Source organism: Pipistrellus hanaki, assembly GCF_964339955.1.
Source record: "Pipistrellus hanaki genome assembly, chromosome: 7".
Lineage (NCBI taxonomy): Eukaryota > Metazoa > Chordata > Mammalia > Chiroptera > Vespertilionidae > Pipistrellus > Pipistrellus hanaki.
The window spans coordinates 4,379,502-4,400,150 of NC_140509.1; the positions used below are offsets into that span (position 1 = coordinate 4,379,502).

The 20,649-nt window shown below is 55.9% G+C and overlaps 2 protein-coding genes across 4 annotated transcripts; both read right to left on the reverse strand.

Moving 5' to 3' along the window:
• Positions 1-473: 473 nt before the first annotated feature.
• On the reverse strand, positions 474-7,643 carry RGL2 (ral guanine nucleotide dissociation stimulator like 2). 3 transcript variants are annotated; one of them, XM_084891086.1, is made up of 19 exons: positions 7,559-7,643; positions 7,228-7,418; positions 5,995-6,078; positions 5,610-5,788; positions 5,444-5,491; positions 5,247-5,354; positions 5,057-5,189; positions 4,557-4,808; positions 4,373-4,476; positions 4,204-4,288; positions 4,062-4,130; positions 3,850-3,924; positions 3,320-3,352; positions 3,076-3,197; positions 2,886-2,981; positions 2,697-2,805; positions 2,297-2,587; positions 1,175-1,289; positions 474-1,068 (listed from the first exon to the last, which is right to left on the reverse strand). In XM_084891086.1, exons 2-19 carry the CDS (start codon positions 7,381-7,383, stop codon positions 857-859), a joined length of 2,271 nt encoding a protein of 756 aa, XP_084747212.1. In that variant the 5' UTR covers positions 7,384-7,418; positions 7,559-7,643; the 3' UTR covers positions 474-856. The 3 variants fall into 3 exon arrangements, with proteins under 3 accessions (XP_084747212.1, XP_084747213.1, XP_084747211.1); XM_084891087.1 differs by lacking the exon at positions 5,247-5,354; XM_084891085.1 differs by having other exon boundaries at positions 5,057-5,354.
• Positions 7,644-9,125: 1,482 nt separating this feature from the next.
• Positions 9,126-20,575, reverse strand: TAPBP (TAP binding protein). The gene is made up of 8 exons (XM_084891185.1): positions 20,354-20,575; positions 20,043-20,213; positions 19,672-19,932; positions 12,264-12,662; positions 11,548-11,886; positions 11,385-11,474; positions 11,261-11,298; positions 9,126-9,770 (listed from the first exon to the last, which is right to left on the reverse strand). The coding sequence occupies exons 1-8, from the start codon at positions 20,388-20,390 to the stop codon at positions 9,759-9,761; spliced, it is 1,347 nt and encodes a 448-aa protein (XP_084747311.1). The 5' UTR covers positions 20,391-20,575; the 3' UTR covers positions 9,126-9,758.
• Positions 20,576-20,649: the final 74 nt, after the last annotated feature.

The window sequence follows — 20,649 nt, forward strand, 5'->3', positions numbered from 1 at the left end:
CTCAGTACTAGGATTTATCCTCCCAAGTAGCCTCAGCATCTTAGTTCTTTTTAGTCTCCTAGTATTTGTTTGAATGTCGCTTGGACCGATTTAAATCCTAGCACATACTTTGTGAGGTTGTAAGGCCTCCAAGTTTGTACAATGCCCACAAAGTTCTTCATGTCTTTTGTCCTAAAGTTTCTTATAAATTTGCAGCCTGGGGAGTTCATTCTGATCGCTTTAACGGTGTGGCTAGTACTTGACATGGATCTATGACAACTAAGGAGAAACTTTAAGAGCAAATAAAGGGACCAGGGATGGAGAGGTCGCTAGGGAGGAAAAAACCAGAATTCTGAGGACATGGTTTTGGGGCAAGACTCCACTTTCAGGTCTTCAATGGGATAGAAAATGTTCCATGGAATCTAAATTCCAACCAGCTCCCCGCCCACACTCCCAGCAGCTGGCTCATACACTGCCATGCCAGGGGAGGAGAATTCAGGTAGTGTTTTGGTTTATTTTAGTGTTGTCACAGTGACGGGAATCCCCAGAACAGGAACCTACTTCTTGCCATCCTCTCTTCCTGGGACTCAGGGCCTCTAGGTCTCTCTTCTCCCCCGTAGGCCTTCCCTTGGCCCTCGGCATGCTGTGGCATGGCCATGTGCCATGTTCATGGAAAAGGGGGTTATACATGGCATCCAACTTCATTACCAGTTCCCACAGGGCGGGACCTCTTGTCTGACAAACCAGTGGCACTTCACTGCCCCAGGGTAGTCGCCACCTTTCTGGGTTCTTCCCAATGCAATGTAACCGTCACCGTTCCGCACGGCTACCACATCTGGGGTGGTCTCCAGGAGTCTGTGAGCCGAGAGCTTCCTCCTCAGAACAGTGCCCGGGCTATCTTGCGTCCTGTGGCCTTGATCCTGGGAAAGGACCCCCCTCCTCCCTCACTTGGGGGCGTTCCTGAGGCAGAGGGGCCGCTGGCAAGGCCAGGCGTGGCAGTGGAGGACCTTCGCCGCTGCCGCAGGAGGAAATCGTGTGAAGCTCTGTCCATAGCGTAGAAGACGTTGGCGGAGGGTGGGATGGACAGCTCTGTGGGTTCAGAGAGGAGGTGTCAAGCTCAAACAGTTGTTCCCCAATAACCACCTGGATAGAGACGCATCCCCACTGATGGGCACCGCCTCCTCCCACGTCTGACCTCGCTCCCCTGGTAGCAGCTGCACCAGCTCATACTCCGAAGCCACTGCGGAGTCACGGTTGTTTTTCTTAAGGACACGACTGATGATACTCGGAGCCTTGTCCTGGCTTGTCACCTGGCAGGACAGGAAACCAAAAGCGATAAACTGGCCAGAATGACCTCTGCTTCCCATCCTTCCAACCCAGCCACTGATCCCCAAACAAAAAAAGTTACCCGTGACCAATATATAAATATTTTTGAGAGAGTGGAAGGGGGGAGAGAGACATCGATGCGAGAGAGACGCATGGATGAGTTGCCTCCTGCACACACCCCAAAACTGGGGCTGGGGATTGAATCTGCAACCCAGGTATGTGCCCTTGATCAGAAATCGAACCCCTGACCCTTTGGTGCAATGACCAGTGTTCTAACCAGTGGTTCCCAACGTGGGGCACACGCCCCAGAGGGGGCAATTCGAGAATGAGTTACTGACAGTGACTTTTTGCATTTCTTATGGTTCTAGGAGCCTCATATACAGTATATGGATAGTGACATTTATGCATTTCAGTTCTCTATTAGATGATTTGAAACTGCCATTTTTTCATATCACTTCATATTATTTTTTAACCATTTCTTAGTGATTTCTTCCTCAGTACTTCAGCTGTCCTTCGTTCTTTTTTCTCTTGCATGGATGCCATGTTGTTTGGAAGCTTGTTTAGACCAAATTCATGGCCTTTTAGCCTTCCTCCACGTGAATTGCAGCTCACTTTTTGAATAATAGGAATTCCAAGTCACGGGGGAGGGGGCATCAGGATTTAGAGGGTTAGGTGGGGCGTGGCCAAAAAAAAGGTTGGGAAGCACCACAGCCACTCAGTACTTTAGAACAAACAGGGAAACCCAATGGTGGCCCCTGTCCTCCACAGGCCAACTCGCGTGGCCAGACACAGGGCTGCTTCCCTGTGGGGACAACTGCTGCTTGTTGTAAAAACCTGACAGGCCACCAAAGGTTCCGGTGCCGCAGCTAACAATGCTTTACAATAGAGCGGCCAGAATTAAAACCAATCACCTTCCCATTTGGCTTTAAGCCTAAGACTATGATCCCACAAAGCACCACCCGCACCCCACCTCCAGCCCGCGGCCCCTCACCAAGATGCTCTTGTAGACACTGCCATCTTCCCCCAGCTCCATCTGGACTCGGATGATTCGACAGTCAGAAGCGCCTGGCCCAGAGCCCCCTCCCCCGGATGCAGGCCCCCTGGAGGCCCCTTCTGCACCCCCACCGAGTGGGGAGCCACAGGAAGCTGAACGGCGGTGACCTCGAGAAGGCCTCGGAGAGGATGCTGGCGGGGAGAGGTGGCTGGGGCCCGCCGGACTGTGTAGGGACGGAGAGCTTTCCAGGGCGGAGTCCAGAGATGACACAGACGGCCACTTCATGTGCTGCGGGCAAACAACATGGGCACTGCTGTGAAGCAGAGGTCAAGGAAGGAACGAACATTCACAAGAGTCGGGGTCAGTGTTGAGGTCAGAGGTCAGGAGCAGAGCTCACCTGGGCCAGGCGAGTCAACAGAGGAGCAGGGTTTCCAGGCACCTCATCTCCAACATTGGGCCGGTCCCAGGAGACAAGCGGGGTGGGACCCCCAACAGAGCCAAGAACCCTGGAGTGGCAGGGGATTGGGAGGGTCAGAGGAAGAAGGCAAGTCCCCAAGAGACTACCCCCCAGCCACGACTCCCTCACTCTGTCCACTGCGAGATGACCAGCGTAGGCCGAAGCATTCGAGGGGCAGGAGGGTCACCGGAACCAGGTGGTTCCACCTCACAGGACACTCGATGGCTGGGGAGAGGGGCGATGGGCAGAGGTCAGCATGTGGCACGTGATCCCCATGCCCGGCCTGAGCCCTGAAGTCCCACCCTCACCAGCAAGTCACCTCTGGGCCTCTGTCAGTGGCCGCAGCCCCTGTAACCACTGCTGGATGTCAGGGTCGGGTCGCAGGTCATAGCCACGACATTCATTCTGGAGCCGCCTCAGCTCAGAAAGGACAGCAAACTCCTAGGAAGGGACCCTCAGGCTGTAGGAGCCAAAACTCAGGGATCCCGACTTTCCCCTCCTTCCTTCTCCCCTTCCTGGGACGTGCTCGGGCTCTCTAGCACCCAGCCCAAGCACCCCCTCACCTTCCTCCGCTTGTCAAAATTGATGTATCCATTCTGCAAGAATAAAGGGCGGGGTGAGAGGCCAACCCTGTCAGAGAGACTACGCCCCTCCAAATACAGGCACCTCTCTGACACCACCCCCCATCTGTCACCCCCTAAGCACCCTTCCTTACCCTCTACATTGAGTATCTGAGGTTAGAAACTGCCCACGTCACCAAGAGAAAATCAGGCTCAGAGAGGATTAGGAACCTGCCCGAAGTTCCAGCATTCAATCACTTAACCCAGTCTGTGTATGCTTAAGCTCGGGCATGTTCTAAGCACTGCCAGGAGGAATGCATTTCACCTTCCTAACAGAGGTAGACACTGTCACTAGCTTCCCGTTCGCAGGTCACTCGGGCACAAGGCTACGCAGCTCGCCAAAGCGGCAGGACCAGAACCCTGGGCTCGGCCCGAGCCCTGGTGCGGCCTCAGCGCTCAGCCTGGCACCTTCCTGCAGGGAGGTGTCTGGCCCTGAACCCCCGGTTCTAGCCTTCCACTGAGCACACACTGACCGCAAGCTCATCCTTGGAGGCCGCATCCAGCATCACCAGGTCCTTCAAGAAGGTGCCAAGGTATGGGACCACACCCTGCGGAGAGGTCAGACAAAGGGAACAGTCCTCACCCCGCTGTGCCTTTCTCCCCCCTCCCCCCTCTGACTGCACCCCCAACACACTCTCCTTACTCCCCACACCCCCCACCCCCCAGCCCCCACCCCGGCACTCACCCCACCCCGGGAGCCAGACTTGGGGGCCTTCTTGGAATTGGGCTCCAGATGGGGCTGTGCTTTCGCCTCCTGGGGGACAGAAGGAGGAGAAATGAGGGGGGGGGGGGCGCAGGGGGGCTGGAGGCCAGGGAACAGGGCTCACCCGCAAGAGCAGCTCCCGGCTCTGGGAGTAGTTATCCTCCTCGGAGAAAATCTGGCAGAGGCTGGAGAAAACCCGGAGGCTGTCCCTGGAGGAGGGCAGCAGGCTGAGGACCAGCGGCTCAGCACCCCCTCCCGGCCCTCAGCCCAGCCCAGCGCCCCATCCTCCCCACCTGGCTGCTTCCCCCCAGGCTGCCCGAAGCCTGTGGATGGGGCTGGACTGCAGGGCCGACACCACGGCGTAAACTGAAGAGAAGTTTCTGAGTACACGACACTCCTGTGGGTCACAGAGGGCGGCCACGCTGTGGGATCTCTCTCCGCACCGCGGTCCCCAGCGGCCCCGACCTTCTCTCTTACCTCAGCCACTCGGATCCACTTCTCCAGAAGCCGGGCCCTCTGGGGCGGCCGGAGTGGCCGTATGGTCACCTCCCCAGGCTCCTCCCCGGTTGAGATGGCCCCCAGGACAGAGCTGACCACGGCCCCGGCCACCTTGTTGAACTGGGTGACAGTAGCTCGCACAGATGGGCAGAGGTGAGAATGTCCCGGCCGGTCTCTGTGACCCCACAGGCCCCCCAGGCACTGAGAGGGAACCAGATTGAGAAACAGCTCCTGTGGGGAAGAGGTCAGAGGTTAAAGTTCACAGTCAAAAGAACCAGCCTTCCAATATTAGGGTGTGAGGATCTCAGGTGGCCAAGGGACCCAAAGGGACACAGGATTTGAAGGGTGACGACCAAGGGTAACGGGGAAGGTCAGCACGGGGTGGGAGAGGAGGCCGGGAAGGGCTGGGAGCGAGGAAAGGATCTGGAGTCAGGGCAAGGTTAGTGAGGGGGCACGGGGGTCACAGGTCAGGGTCTCACCGCATCTAGCAGGGTCAGCTGCTCGGCCAAGTGGTCAGCGAGGAACACCAGGACATCCGTGGGGTCAGCAGGGGGATCGCCGGGGAGGGCCAGGGGCTTAGGAAGGTCGGGGGCCTGGGGGTCCACCCGGGACCTGAGGTTTCGGATGAGGTCAGCGCTGTCCCCCCCAACACCCTCCCCTGCTGCATACCCTGTCCGAAGCAAGAAGCTCTCAAGCCGGTCAAGCTGACCCTTGACCTCAGAGCCAAAATCCTCAGGGTGAGAGGCCAGCCAGGTTGACAGCACAGAGATGGCTACCCTGGGAGAAGGGGGATCAGCCAGGGGTCAGATGTCAAGCTGCAGCTCGGGCAGAGGGGACTTGGAGGCTGAGAACGGGGGGTCACTCACCCTTTTGTCCTCTCTAGTTCATCAGGATGGGACTCAAGGGCCTCCAGCCTGGGCAAAGGAAGATCCCGTCTGTTTTTCCAGCCCCGGTGGCTTTGACCACTCTGGTGGCTATTCTGGCTTTAGGAAGTCCAGTATCTCTATGACCCTGGTCCCTTACCACCCTGACCTGTCAGCCATAAGCCCAAGCAGAGCAGGCGTGGAGGTGAAGGCCCGGTGGGTGGCCAGGAAGGTTGCTGTGAAGGTCACATCGGCCCCTGCCGTCCGGACATCCAGCAGGTGTCTGACCAGAGCCTCCAGGGTGCCAGCTCGGAGCCTTCGGGAGGACCGCGGGGGAGGTGTGGGGGCCTGGGGAGACAGAGGGGTGTCACTGCCCCTTTCTTCAACTGCCCTAGGTTTTGGGAAAAGCCCAGACCTAGCCGATGACCCAGGCTCAGATCCAGAGAGGGCAAAGGATTGACCAGCGTCACACAGCAGAGTCCAGGTCCAGATCAACCTAGCACTCTGGCCCTTCTGGGGGTAATGGGTCAGAGGTGAGAAGCCAGTTATCTCACCAAGGGATCAAGAGACCGATACTGGCGGCTTGTGACAGTAAAGGTGGCACCATCCTCCTCCTCATCCCGGACAGACACAGGGGCCTGCAGGAGTAAGGAAGGGAGTCAGACAGGCCCTCATCGCCCACAGCCCCAGCCCTCACCCAGGCCCCGCTCCTTCCCCTTACCCCTCACCTGTGAGGGCGGGGGATAGTACCATCGAGTGCGAGGAGTTGGGGGTGCTGGTGACCCCAGGTCTCTCCCACTAGGGCCCAGACAGCCCCACCCAAACCGCCTCAGGGCCCGGCGGAGTCGAGGGGTTTGCGGTGGGGGAGCGGGTGGAATGCAGGAACCCTGATCCTGGAGACCACCCGAGCCCCTGTCCCCCAGAGCTGAACCCCAACCCAGCAGAGAAGCAGGGTGCAAAGCGTAGGAGGGGAACTGAGACAGAAAGCCAGAAGCAGAGACCTTGAGAAGCTGAAACCTCACGCCCCGCCCTCCCCTAAGGCGCTGGCCAAGCCCTAAGTTAGCCTTTGCCCTCGGGCCCCTTTCCTCCGGTCCTGAGAGACCCCCTCCAGGTGGCGGCTCTCATCCCAGCACAGGAAGGAGAAGGGGAAGTGGGGATGATGGGGGCGGGGGACGGTAGACTCTGGAGTCACGTGGCTACGGCCCCTCCCCCAGCCGATCCCGAAAAACCAGCCCTGCCAGTCACTGCCCTCGCCCAGCCCTGGACCCTGCAGTCCGGGGCCTCCGGGCCCCATCCGACGCCTGGCCCTCGGGAGGCCCCCACCCCGCTCCCGGCATCACTCGGCCCCGGGGGAGGGCAGGCGCTCCCCGCTCAGGCCGGACCGTCCCTCCCAGATCCAAACCCCGGGTTTCCCGCCTCCACCGGCGCCGGGCAGGAGGGGGAGGGGTCACGCAGCCGAAGGGCTCCCTCCCCAATCCCGGAGCCCGCGGAGCGGTTACCGTGGAAACTAACCCCTCCCCGCCAAACAAATGCGATGCCGGCGGGGAGACGGGACCCAAACCCCGCGCCCGGAGGCCGGCACGCTCCGGCCGGGCGGAGGGCCGGGCCGCGGGGCACCCGGAGGGCGGGCAGGTCCTGCGGGCGGAGGACGGGGACGCCGGGGCCCCGCGGCGGGCGCGCGGCCGCAGGAGCGGAAACCACCGGGGCAGCGGAGGAAACACCGGGACAGGACGGCGAGAGGAAGGGGAGCCTCCACAACACCCCGACCTCCACCTCCCGCGCCTCACCTCGTCTTCCTCCTCCTCCTCTTCCTCCTGCCCCTCGCCCGCGCCCCGGCCGCCGGGGCCCCCACCCTCTTCGGGGTCTCGGCTCCGGAAGCTGCTCAGCACCACTCCCCCGGGGGGGCTCGGGTCCCAGAGCAGCCGCAGGGGCCGCGGGAGCATGGCGGGGCGTCAGCAGGGCCGGGCCATGGGGGCGCCTGGGGAGACAGGAGCGGGGCGGTGAGGGGGCGCCGGGAGCGGGCGGAAGTCCTGTGGGAGCGGGGGAGGGGGCGTAGGCCCGGCGCCGGGGGCGGGGGGCACGAGTGCGGGACCGGAGGGTCACCGGGCTCAGGCTGACCTGCTCGGGACGGTCCCGGGCCGCTGTTGCCGTCGGTCTCCGGCCGAGTCCCCTCCCGGCTTTTCCGCACCCCGTCTCCCCCCGGCTCGGGCCTCCCGCCCTTTCCGCTCCCCCCACGTCCGCCCGCTCCGAGCGCCGCAGCCAAAACGGGAAGGAAGTGAGCGCCGGAGCCAGGGCCGGGCTGGGCGGGCGCCGGGCGCGGGGACCGGAGCCGCCCCAGCTCCGCGCCCCTCGGAGCCCCGGGCCCGGGGCCCTCACTGAACGGGGCGGTTCCCGGACCCGGGGCAGGACCGGACGCTCCCCTGCCCCAGGAGACTGGTCCCCGCGGGTGCGTCTCCGGCGGCGGGACCGTTACTCCCCCCGTCCGCCCCCCCTCCTCCTCCCCCGCTGCACTCCCCTCCCCACCCCGCGGGCCGCGGCCGTAGTCCGCTCCGGGGTTTCCCGGGAGCCCTCGAGCCCGCCTCCCGCCGGAAGCCGCCCCTCGGCTTCCAGGGCGCCGGGCGCTTCCGGCTGCGGGCGGCGGCCGGGACCCCCGCCTGGGCCCGGGGAGCTGCCGCGCGGGGCGCCCGACCCCCGGGCTGGGCGTCGTGGGAGGTCGGAGTCGTTGGGAGGGACCACAGGTGACTGGGAGGAACAACTTTATTCCACCCGATCGGACCCCCGCCTCCCCAGCCCAGCCGCCTCCCCAGCCCAGCCGCCTCCCTGCAGGGCGGGTGGCCCAGCAGCCCTCCCGTACTCAGGACGGAGGAAACTCAGGGCCAGCGGGGCACAGTGGGCAGGAGCGGGGTCCGGGCGGGGACTGGCACCTGGGGGAGGGGTCTCGGGGAGGACCAGGTGGACTGGGCTGGTTCGCAGGGAAAGCGGGGATGGATCGGGCAGGGGAGCGGAGCGGAGCTCTGGGACCGAGAGGGGGTGGAGAGAAGGAAGGACCCGTCCTCCAGTAGCTCAGATCCTCCAAGAGTGGCCCTGTCCCAGAGTCTCAGGGTACCCGAAGTTAAAGCTGCTTCCACAATAATACTAAGGTCCTGTTTGCCTTTTCTACTCTTTCTCTAAAAATTGTACTGTGGAGCCTGGCTGGTTGCTCAGTGGTTAGAGCGCTGGCGCGAGGACTGACTGAAGGATCCAGTACCTCTTTGGAGAGTCCATAGGTCCCAGGCCGGTGGAGGTGGGAGGCAACCAATGAAGTTTCTGTCTCTACCCCTCCCTTCTACTTAAAAATCAATGGGAAAAAATATTCTCTGGTGAAGATTAATAGAAAGTACTGTGGAGTTTTCCAAGAACTACATGATGTGTATTTACATCGCCTTCAAACCTAATGGAATGTGCTAGTGTATTCAGATTTTTTTGTTTGTTTTTTTAATATATTTTATTGATTTTTTACAGAGAGGAAGGGAGAGAGATAGAGAGCTAGAAATGTTGATGAGAGAGATACATCGACCAGCTGCCTCCTGCACACTCCCTACCGGGATGTGCCCGCAACCAAGGTACATGCCCTTGGCAGGAATCGAACCCGGGACCTTTCAGTCTGCAGACTGACGCTCTACCACTGAGCCAAACCGGTTTCGGCTTTTGGTGTGTTTTTTAAAATATGGAACACTTCACAAATTTGCAGGTCATGCTTGCTCTGGGCCATGCTAATCTCTGTATTGTTCCAATTTTGCTATATGTGCTGCCGGAGCAAGCACTGTATTCTGTTTTAAACTTTCCTCGGTTTTTTAAAAAAAATATTTTTATTGATTTCAGAGAGGGAGGAGAGAGAGACAAACATCAGTGATGAGAGAGAATTATTGATCAACTGCCTCCTGTACGCCCCACCTTGGGGATTGAGCCCACAACCCGGGCATTTGCTCTGACCAGGAATGGAACCATGACCTCTAGGTTCATAGGTTGAAGCTCAACCACTGAGCCATACCAGCCGGGCTAAACTTGCCTCAGTTTTAAGTTCTATTATGATAAATGTGTGCACATAAGAAAAGCTCTTTAGAGTCCTTAGTAATTTTTAAGAAGTCCTGAGACTAAAAATTGTGAGAAACCGCTGCCCTAGAGCTCTAAGAAGGTGAATGCATGGATCTGAGTCTGTGGGGGGGGGGGGGGGGAACAAAAACAAAAAAAAGAAACCCTTCCAGCCACTCAGCGGAGAGACAGAAAGCAGGAGCAGGTGACAGGTGATGGTGGCTTCCCCCGGTGGCGGTGAGTGCCCTCACTGTGATTTCTGGAAAAGAAGTAAAAATGAGGTGAGGAATTCGGGGTTTTAGAAATCCATGACTCACCCAGAGACAGAAACCATCATGGCAGAGCGTGGGAAAATGGAGCTAGCATTCCGTTTCCTGCCTGGCGGACCCTGTGCACAGTGCTCCTCTGACCCTCCCTGCAGCCCCTGAAGACTCCGCAGCCCAGGGCAGGCGCATTTGAAACATGGCCCGTCTGCAGTGAGATTTGCTGGCCGTTTAAACACCTGTTTTTAAAGACTTAGGACAGTAGAAAACTAGACTTTCTTACCCAAATTACATGTTGTAATAATAATAGTTTGGATATACCAGATGGAATAAACTGTATTATCAGCTTCACCTGTTTCTTTTTATCTTTCTGGATGAACAATATGGAAAGTAGCCTCCCAGGGTGACCTGATCATGAATTCCTAACTGGGCAGGTCAGGGTGGGTAGGCACACCCCAGCCTGTAACTTCTTCAGAAAATGGCTGATCTTTGTAAGCCAGCCCTGTCCGTTGCTTCTGTGCATCTAGGTCAACACACCTTTGAAATAGTAACCGCCCTCAAGGAAGCACATAAGCACATCCTAATCAGGTCCCACCTTCATGCGATCTTCCTATGTTCCCCCTTAATTCCAAATGCATAAAAGAAGCTGCACAGTCGTTTTGAGGAGCAATGGAGAGCTTGCTTCTGGACAATTGGCAGTTTGGTTCAAATTAACTCTATAGCCCTGGCTGGGTAGCTTAGTTGGTTAGAGCATCATCCTGATATACTAAAGGTGCTGGTTCAATTTCTGGTCAAGACACAAGAATCAACCAATGAATGCTTAAATGAGTGGAACAACAAACTGATGTTTCTCCCTTCATCTCTACATCCAAATTTTTTAAAAATTAGTTTTAAGATTAAAAAAAAAAAAAAATTCTCTACAGGTTTGAACATCTTTTTAATGTCAACACCTTTTATTTTTAAGAAATATACATTTATTTTTATTTAAAAATATATATTTACTGATTTCAGAGAAGAAGGAAGAGGGAGACAGAGATAGAAACATCCATGATGATAGAGAATCATGGATCAGCTGCCTCCTGCAAGTCCCCCACTGGGGCTGGAGCCCACAACCCGGGCATGTGCCCTGACCAGAATTAAACCTGGGACCTTTCAGTTCACCGGTGCTCTATCCACTGAGCCAAATAGGCTGGGGCATGTCAACACCTTTTAATATGACTTCTAGATTATTAAAATTTATATATGTGGCTTGCATTATATTTCTATTGGACAGCATTGCCTAAATTATTCTTTTTATCCCTACACCCAAGGAAACTGAGATAACTGAGACGCTGGTTAAGTAGTCTGTTCAAGACGGCAGGCTTTAACCCAGGTCTGTGTGACTCCGAGGCCAGGTTCTGCCACCACACCCGCAGCCTCCCTCCGCGGGTGAGGAGTTGGGGGACGGGAATGGATGGGAAGGGAAGAATTGGGCAAAGGCTTTTACCTCCTTCTCTGACTTCTTGGAAGCGGACAGGTAGACAGCTGTGGAGAGATGGAGAGGGGTGGATGTGAGGATGGGGGTGCGGCTCTGGGAACAGGCAGGGAATGACTTCCGGCGGCTCACTCACCTGCCCAGCACAGCACCTTGAGAAGCCCTAGGAGCAGAAAGGCGGACAGGAAGAGGCCGATGCCATCCTCCAGGGAGGGTCCAGAGCGACCTGGCAGGAGGGAGAGAGTGAGCTCCAAGCATCTTCCCAGCACCCCACCCCTCTCAATCCCCTTGGCTCTCACCTGCCACCTCCAAAGTGACTTCAGCGCTGCGCCCCAGGGCGGGCAGGCTGGGGTGGTGGACGCGGCAGGCATAGCGGGCCCCGTGCTGAGCGGAGGTGACCGGGGCCGGCTGCAGGTGCCCCGAGAGGCTGATGGAGCCGTCCGAGTGGTGGTGCAGGGCCGAGAGCCACCGGTGCCCCTCGGCCGCCCGAATGCTGCCGTCCGGGCCCCGGAGTTCCCACTCCACCTTCAGGCCCTCCGCGGGGTAGAAGTTGGACACAAGGCAGAGCAATTCTGGGGGAGCCTCCCCAGGGGCAGCCCATACCAGAGGTGCTGGCGTCAGGGACACTTTGGGGGGCTCTGGGACGGGAGTGGGAAGAGAGCAGGAAGTGAATCCACACTGCCTCCCCCAGAGCCCTGTTTGCTCTCTGGCTCCCCTAAAGCTAAGGGGCGGGCGTTTCTCCCAGGATGGTGATCCCGCTCGTTCCCCTTCAGTGTGTCACATGACTTCTCTTGTCAAAGCCCCAATTCTAAGGGATCCCTATTCCCTCAGATTTTGGAACCTTCACCCCAAGTCCCCTCATTCCCAGGGACCCTCCACCCATTGCCTTTCTGACTCCCAGTGACCTCATTATATTTCCCCCACTCACCCTGCATCCTCTTCTCACTATTCCTCCCCCTGTCATGGTGTCCCCCAATCCCAGTGCCCACCCTCTTCCCCTGGGGACCCCACTCACTCTGCACAGCCAGCTCCAGAGCGACCTGCCCTTGCAGGTATGAGAGGTGCACGGTGGCCAGGTAGGCGCCCTCCTGGCGGGGCTGCACTGCGGGTAGCCTGAGCGTGCCATTGCCAGTCCACGGCCCCCAGGGCTCACTGTCATCCCAAGCGGCAAACGCCACTGCCCCATCCCGGGCAGCTGGCATTTGCCCCTCTAGCCCAGGAGTTGCAGCCAGGAGCAGGTGCCCCTTACCCTGGTGCTGGTGTCGCCACTCCAGCCCAAAGGGAGGGGGACCTGGGGCCAGAGAAGCAGCGGCCTCTGGGGTAGGGGGCATGTAGGCAAAGCTCAAGTCCAGCAGAGCGTCCTGTCCCAGGCGGGTTCGAGTGGTAGGGGTGTGGGTGATGACAGTCAGCACGGCTGGGAAGATGGGAGAGGAGGCAGATGCAGAGGCATGAGGGAAAGGAGGAAAAAACAAAATGGAGTTAGAAGGACGACTCAACTCCAATTTACCCGTCCCTCTGAAGACACCTCCTTTTCTGAGACCCACCACCTCCCAGCCCTCCCGGCGTCGCCTTTGCTCTGAGACCGGGTGGGACCAGTGTGGCTGAGGGAGAGCAGAGAGGCCTAGAGAGGAGTAGGGCGAGGCGTAAGGACAGCCCGTGCAGCCGCTCTGAGCACAGCCCACGTGAGTGGCTTGTGGGGGGAACAGAGGGACCTGAGTGCACATCTGACAGCCTGGGCCGGTCCAGCCTCCGTGGACCCCCAGGCCGTTCTTGATGAAGACAGTGATGGATCATGACTCAATGCGATGGTGCTTGCCTAGACCTGAACCCAGACCTCTGTGCTCTACTGGAGCAGCTGTCCTGATTAGGTACCGGAGCCTGCCTGCCCGGTAAGCCAACTCAGAAGTGACCTGTGTGGCTAATGGTTCACTATCTCTATGAGGCCCAGCTTTCGGAGTATGATAATTCAACCCCCAGCTACCTTCCCAGGCTTCGCTTGCACCCCAAGAACCAACCACACAGAATCCTTTTAGAAACCCTAAATAGAAAACCTTAATCATTGGGAATTTTTTTGCTTTGGTCATAAGGATCCTTCCCCTTTTCCTCCCAAACATCTAAATAACCCCATGTCCCTCAGGCCAGTTTCACTGCTACTTCCTCCCAGAAATGTCTGGCTCCTCCAGGTAGAAGTAGAATTTTTTTCTCTTGTGATTGTCTGTATGTGATTTTCAATTCTAGTTCTGAGGCCTACAAGGTTAAACTTCTCCTGACCTTATGGGGTTGTTTTTGTTCAACAGAATACAAAGAGTAGACCATATTACTCAGTTTATCGAAGTCCAGAAGCATACTTTTGAACTGCTAAAAACAACCTACAGGATTAATGACAAAACCTGTCCTGACCTGGCTAGAGTGTAATCCCCATATGATAAGGTTGCAGGTTTGATCCTCAGTCAGGACACATACAAGAGTCAACCAATGAGTACACATGAATAAGTGGAACAACTAATCAATGTTTCTCTCTCCCTCTCTCTCTCTCCTTCCCGTCCTTTTTCTCTCTAAAATCAATAAAAATGAAATAACAAAACCTAAAGGTTTCATAGTTGAACCCTTAATCTAACAGTGCTCTTTTTAAAAAATATATATTTTATTGATTTTTTACAGAGAGGAAGGGAGAGAGATAGAGAGCTAGAAACATCGATGAGAGAGAAACATCAACCAACTGCCTCCTGCACACCGGGGATGTGCCTTTCAGTCCGCAGACCGATGCTCTACCACTGAGCCAACCGGCTAACAGTCCTCTTTAGTAAGGATTATCCTATATAATAAAAGCCAGAATGACAGGTCGCTATGATGCACACCGACCACCAGGGGGCAGACGCTCAACACAGGAGCTGCCCTGGTGGTCAGTACCGAGGAGCGTCACTCAGCCAGAAGCCAGGCTCATGGCTGGTGAGCGCAGCAGCGGTGGTGGGAGCCTCTTCCATCTCCGCTGCAGGTGGGCGGTAAGGAGCGAAGGGTCCTGGACTCCAAAAGCCCCCAACTGCGAGAGGGATGTCTGACTGCCGGCTTAGGCGGACATCCTCCGAGGGGTTCCGAACTGTGAGAGGGCATGGGCCAGGCTGAGGGACACCCTCCCACAGTGCATGAATATCATGTTCCGGGCCTCTAGTTTAAGCAACATTAGCCCGCAGCACACAAACTAGTCTCTGTAACAATACAAGCATAAATAGAGCAGGGCCAGACAGTAAGAAAATTTCTATTTTTGCAGCTTGTATAGGTTTTTGCTTTTCTGTATTTTTTTTCTTTCATCTTTTTCTTGCTTTTCTGTTTTATAAAAAGTAAATGATAACAAATGTTATAAAGAACTAGAGGCCTGGTGCACGGATTCGTGCACCAGTGGGGTCCCTCTGCCTGGCCTGTGCCCTCTCACAATCTGGGACCCTTGGGTTTCGGCCTGATCCCTGGAGGTTGGGCCATAGCTGGCAGTGCGCATCCCCTGAGGGATGTAGTAGTGCTGGGGAGAAGCCCGGGCTGGGTGCCACACCGCTCACGCTCACCCTGGCCCCGCTGTGCCTGGCCCCACTGCGCCTGCCGCTGCACTCTGTAGCGTGTTGATGTGGTTGAGGCTCATGCCACAGTAGCTGTGCTGGCCAGCCGTGAGCACAGTGTCTGGCGCCCATCAGTCGGCTGAGCAGTGCTCCCACTCTGGGAGCACACTGACCACCAGGGGACAGTTCCTGCATTGAGCGTCTGCCCCCTGGTGGTCAGTGCGCATCATAGTGACTGGTCAAACAGTTGTTCGGTTGCTTAGGCTTTTATATAGAGAATAGATTACTGAAAAAAACTTAAACACAAATCTAATTAAGCCTCTAGATCTAACTACAATTTATAGTAAATATGAAGAAAAAGGAACAAGGGAAATGAGCCAATGAGTAAACAACTGGCCAAATATAGAATGTCGGGAATTCTACAGAACAAAGGACAAATCAATAGCATTTAAAACTGGGGCAAGGGTTAGGGGGAAGGGATAGAGGTGAGGGGATGGGGCAAATTTAAAAGAGATTTAACAGACAAAACTATAGCCCTGGCTAGTTGCTGGGAACCGGGAACAGGGAACCAAAACCTAGCATGTCACTGGAGATAAAATGTAAAAAGAGCTAGCCAACCTGGATGGCTCTGAAGGGTCAGAGCCATTAACTCATTGTCTAGTTGAGATAGTGGTGCTTGAGGCAACTTTAATTTGTTAATCATATGTAAATGTAAGTTGATTTTCTGTTGTTGGAACTTCCCTCTTAAGAGATGTCTTTGTTTCAGAATCTCAATAAAAGGAGTGGTAAAAGGCCAGAGAGCAGTTAGTCTTCCCACTCGAGGTAGACTTCCCGCCTGGCCCCCATTTTCCCAAATTAACACTTTTCCAGTCTCTCTCTTCATTTTAGTGTGTGGCCTTCTCCAGAAACCGGACCCTGAGTGGGCCCTGAACCATGCGGGTCGTTAAGGGATCCCACAGCTAGTGTCACTCAGTTGGTTAAATCCGGCCGGCCAGGCCTTGCAATGTGGCCCGCACCGCGCTGTCATCACTGCACTCCGCTGTCAGTTTATGACATTGTCAGTTTATGACTGTTCAGTAAACCATTCGGCCCGCGATTTAGGCTGGATTTTAGATTTTGGCCCCTTCTCTGATTGAGTTCGACACCCCTAGGTTAGAACATCGTCTGGTACACCAAAAGGTGGCGTGTTTGATCCCCAGTGAAGGCATATACCCAGGTTGGGGGTTTAATCCCCCATTGGCATGCACATGAAGCAACTGATCGATATTTCTCTCTCTCCCCCTTCCTTTTTCTAGAATCAATGAAAAATATATCCTCCAGTGAGGATTTTAAAAATATATATATATATTTTATTGATTTTCCACAGAGAGGAAGGGAGAGGAATAGAGAGCCAGAAACGTCAATGAGAGAGAAACATCAACCAGCTGCCTCTTGCACATCCCCCACAGGGAATTCGCCGGCAACCAAGGTACATGCCCTTGACTGGAATCGAACTCGGGACCCTTCAGTTCGCAGACCAACGCTCTATCCACTGAGCCAAACCGGTTTCGGCCCAGTGAGGATTTTTTAAAAAGAGAGACAAAACTGTATGAACTGAATGTCTATGGTCTCCCTCTTCCCCAAATTTGTATACTGAAGTTTTAACCTGAAATACGACTATATTTGGAGACAGGAGCTATGAGGAGCTGAGAAAGTTAAAGTAGCTCATAAATGTAGAGTCCAGTCTGATAGAGCTGGTGTCCTCGTGAGAAGAGAACTCCGGAGGTGTCTCCCCGCCCTGTGATGACACGCCATCGGGGCCAGCTCTCACCAGACACCAGCCTTGCTGGCACCTTGATTTTCTACTTGCAAATAAACTCCTGTAGTTTCAGCCACTGGCCTATGATATTTTGTTATGGCAGCCAAAGCAGATACAGCCACCAAATATAATATATGGACCTGTTTTTTATTCTGATTTGAGCAAAAAACATCCCCTTAAAATAATATCATTGACACAATTGGGGAAATTTTAATATGGGCTGGGAATTAAATGTTATTAAGGAATTATTGTTTGTTTTGTTAGGTATGATAATGGTATTTCAGTGTTTTTTTAAATATGGTTTTATTGACTTGAGAGAAAGGGATAGGGCAGAGAGTTAGAAATACTGATGAGAAACACCGATTGGTTGCCTCACCACCCCCAATGGGAGATCAAGCCTGAAACTCTGGCATGTGCCCCCACTGGGAATCGAACTGGCAACTTCACCTCAACCAACTAAGTCACATCAGTGGCTGGGCTGGGGTTTGTTTTCTGTGTTTTTTAAATACATATGTGTTTTATTTCAGAGAGGAAGGGAGAGGGAGAGACAGAAACGTCAATGATGAGAATCACTGATTGGCTGCCCCACCCCCCAATGGGGATAGAGTGCCTGACTTGGGAATTTAACTGTGACCCCTTACTTCATAGCTCAATGCTCAACCACTGAGCCACACCAGTCAGTTTGTTTTTTAAAGTCCTTATCTAATAAAGATACTTTCTCTACTCAATTGTAAAAAAGAAAGGAAGAAAGAAAGAAAGAAAGGAAGAAAGAAAGAAAGAAATTTTACCCTTTGCAATAGCATGGGTAGGCCTGGAGAGCATCATGCTAGTGAAATAAGCCAGTTAGAGAAAGACAAGTAACATGTGATCTCACTCATGTGGATTCTAATGAACAAAATGAACTAACAAGCAAAATAGAGACAGACTCAGAGAGAGCAGGCTGACAGCTGGGGTGGGAGTGGGTTTCTGACAGGTGTGGAGGGATTGAGCAAAGAGGAAGAGAAAAAATTCATGGGGGGAAAGAGATACTTTCTGAATTACTTATGAGTAAAATAATATAATATAATGCCAGGGATCTTCTTTAAAACACTTCAAAAGAGAGAAGAATGCCTGGCCAGCGGGGCTCAGTGGTTGAATGTTGACCCAGGAAACAAGAGGTCGTGGGTTCAATTCCTGATCAGGGCACATGTCCAGTGTAGGGTGTGCAGAAGGCAGCCAATCAATGATGTTTCATCAATGTTTCTCTCTATCCCTCTTCTTTCCTCTCTCTCTCAAAATCAATTTTTTTAAAAAGAGAGAAAAGTAGGTGTCAGGATAGGTTTTGATAAAATGTATTATCTATACAAAGCTGATGGGTATGTAGGGGTTCATTATACCATTTTTCTGTCCTGTTGTGTATCTTTGAGATTTTCCATAACAGTATTTTAAAAGAATAATGAAACTTAAATATCATACAACGTATACTGCTACTAAAGTACACTTGTCAACAAACATTTTAAAGTATATTAGCAAAATTATCAATGGTCTGTGACTCTGGAAAGATTTTCGCTCTGGTGGGTAAGATTCCATGCCCCCCACCCCACCCAGCCCCCTCACACATTCCGCCTAGCTCCCCCTGATGGTGTGGTGTGTGTGTGACAAATTTGCCAAGAATCTTCTTGAGAACAGAATCTACATATCACCTTTGTAACCTTACGTACAGAGATTCTGATTTAATTTGCCTGGAGTGGGACTCAGTATATTTTATCTTTTTAAAAATTGATGAGGGGGGGGTGGGGGGGAGATCTTGACCTGTTGCCTCTCATACTCTCCCAAACCGGCTCGGGGAATTGAATCCCCAACCTAGCTATGTACCCTGACGGGGAATTGAACCCGCACCTCCCAGTGCACTGCACAATGATGCTCCAACCAACTGAGCCACGCAGGCCAGGGGGTGGTCCCAGGACTTTTCAGAAACTCCCAAGAGGACTCTTATTTGCAGCCTGTAGGAACTACTGGGTCCTAAATTTGTTCTTGGTGCTAATAAATATTTATAGAATCAGTGAATAAATTAGCAAAGGGGCTCCCTTGATAGTCACAACAACGGAAAGGCAGATGGGAAACAGCGGACACATTTTGCGGCTGAAAAACCAGGCTGAAAGGGGCTGTCCCGCCCCACTCCAGTGAAACCAGTGGCCCTGGGAGATACGCCAGTGAAACCAGTGGCCCTGGGAGATACGCCAGTGAAACCAGTGGCCCTGGGAGATACTCCTCCACACCCAGGAGGGCTCCTGCCCCAGCCCGGAGGGGGTGCGGGGAGCAGGAACGGATGGGGCTGTGCTGGGTCCGTTCCCTGGCCTGCGGGTGATGCCCGCTCAGTGCGGCTGATGGTGGGAGGGGGTTCTGGGGCGGGAAGTGCAGGGCTAGGTTGGGGCTGGCCTGCTGGTCAGGGTGTGTTGTTTACATAAAGTCGCACAAAACAGAGGGAAGCGTGGGACTCACATGCTCTCATCCGCTGCCAGCGTGTGCGGCTCCTGCACATCCGGTCAGACCTGCCCTCTTCTTGCTTCACACAACCCCCCGGGACCCCTCATCCCAGCCCCAGCGAAGTGGTGGCCGCGGGCTTCCTCGGTACCCGCTGCTTGCAATGGGAACCACCTGGTCCCCGCTGCCCTGGCACCCCCTCGGGCACACCACAGGGTGACTGGAGTCTGCACCCCCAGGTGCCATGGGGAAGGGCTGTCGGAAGGCGGAGAGCCCTCACTTCGCCGATTGGGGAGCACCGGATGTGGGCACGGGTGGGTGGGGGTGCCTAGCGAGGCAGGGATCTGGGATGAGAGGAAAGTTCTGCTCCGAGGCCCGGAAATCACGTGGCCTTATGTGGCCTGGAAACCCCGCCTCCCCAGCCCCGCCCCAGATCTGGGGGTTGGGGTTTGTGGTGAGTGTTGTGTTCAGTGGCCGGGCTGGGACACGGCGGAGGTACTTTCCTTTCAGCCACCCACTCGCTTTGCAAATCAGGAAGCAATTCCCAGCTCAAGTCCTCACAGCAGGCTGTTTGCGCCCTCAGACCCCCGAGTGGCCCCCACCCTCCCCGCTACCTGTTGCCTCGGTGATGACTGCGGGCTCCGGCTGGGGCTCGGACTGCGGGCGCAGGAGGCTGGAGAGGCTGACGACCGGGCTGGACACGCTGACCATGAACCAGGGCCCGTCCAGGGCCCGCGGGCAGCTGTGCCCCGGGGCCAGGCCGCTGACCCACTTGGCGGGCGCGGGCAGCGGGACGTAGCGGCTCATCTCGCAGTGCGGCGCCGGGGCGCCCGCCGAGTAGCGCCGGAAGGCCGCGCGCAGGGCGCCCGCGGGGTCTGCGGGAGGCGCAGGCGGTCACGGCTCGGAAAGGGCGGGGGGGGGGGCAGGGAACTTCAAACGCACAAACCGCGGTGGGAGACGTGGAGGGAGGGAGCCGGGGACTCACCGTGCACTCGGAGGTAGAGCTTGGGGTCCAGGTCGGGCCGGGGCGGCGGCGCCCCCGGGCCCTGGCGCAGCAGCAGCGTGGCCGGCCTCTTGGCCAGGCGGCCGCCGCCCGCGTCCTCCACGAACCAGCACTCGATGGCGGCCGGCCCCGCCGAGACGGCGCCCGCCAAGCCTGTGAGAGGGGCGCGCTGAGGGCGGCTGGGAGCGGGACCCGGTCTCTGTGCACTTGCAGGGCCGCGGGGCAAGGTCACCTCCCTTCGCTCCCTCCCGCCCCCCTTGGGTTCCGGGGCAAAGAGGCGGGGGCTCGCTCACCCAAAGCCACGGCCAGGAGTAGGGACAGGGGCTTCATAGCGCCGCGATCTCTTCAGCCCCGAGCCTGAGGATCCCCTTTCACTTTCTCTTTCCTCCAACTGCCGGCCAGAGGGCGGCGGAAATCCCCGCCCTGGTGGCACGGCGGCAGGTGCATCCCTCACTGGAGGGAGCCACGCCTGAACTCCTCCAGTTCTGGTCCGGGTCCGAGCCCAGCGCCCCGCGCCCCGGGCCACAGCACCTCCCAGCCCAACCCAACCCAACCCTAGGCTCCTCCTCCCACCTCCTCCCCCAGCACC

What these genes read in the sequence shown, in the direction of transcription:
- TAPBP (XM_084891185.1), bottom strand. Translation starts at nt 20,390, where the DNA reads ATGAAGCCCCTGTCCCTACTCCTGGCCGTGGCTTTGG. An exon ending in TCTGGAGCTGGCTGTGCAGA is followed by an intron (nt 11,887 to 12,263) that starts GTGAGTGGGGTC and finishes CTCCCGTCCCAG; the next exon opens with AGCCCCCCAAAGTGTCCCTG. An exon ending in CAAGGTGCTGTGCTGGGCAG is followed by an intron (nt 11,299 to 11,384) that starts GTGAGTGAGCCG and finishes ATCTCTCCACAG; the next exon opens with CTGTCTACCTGTCCGCTTCC.
- RGL2 (XM_084891085.1), bottom strand. Translation starts at nt 7,383, where the DNA reads ATGCTCCCGCGGCCCCTGCGGCTGCTCTGGGACCCGAGCCCCCCCGGG. An exon ending in GAACTAGAGAGGACAAAAGG is followed by an intron (nt 5,355 to 5,443) that starts GTGAGTGACCCC and finishes CCCTTCTCCCAG; the next exon opens with GGTAGCCATCTCTGTGCTGT. An exon ending in AGTCTGGCTCCCGGGGTGGG is followed by an intron (nt 3,925 to 4,061) that starts GTGAGTGCCGGG and finishes ACCTCTCCGCAG; the next exon opens with GGTGTGGTCCCATACCTTGG.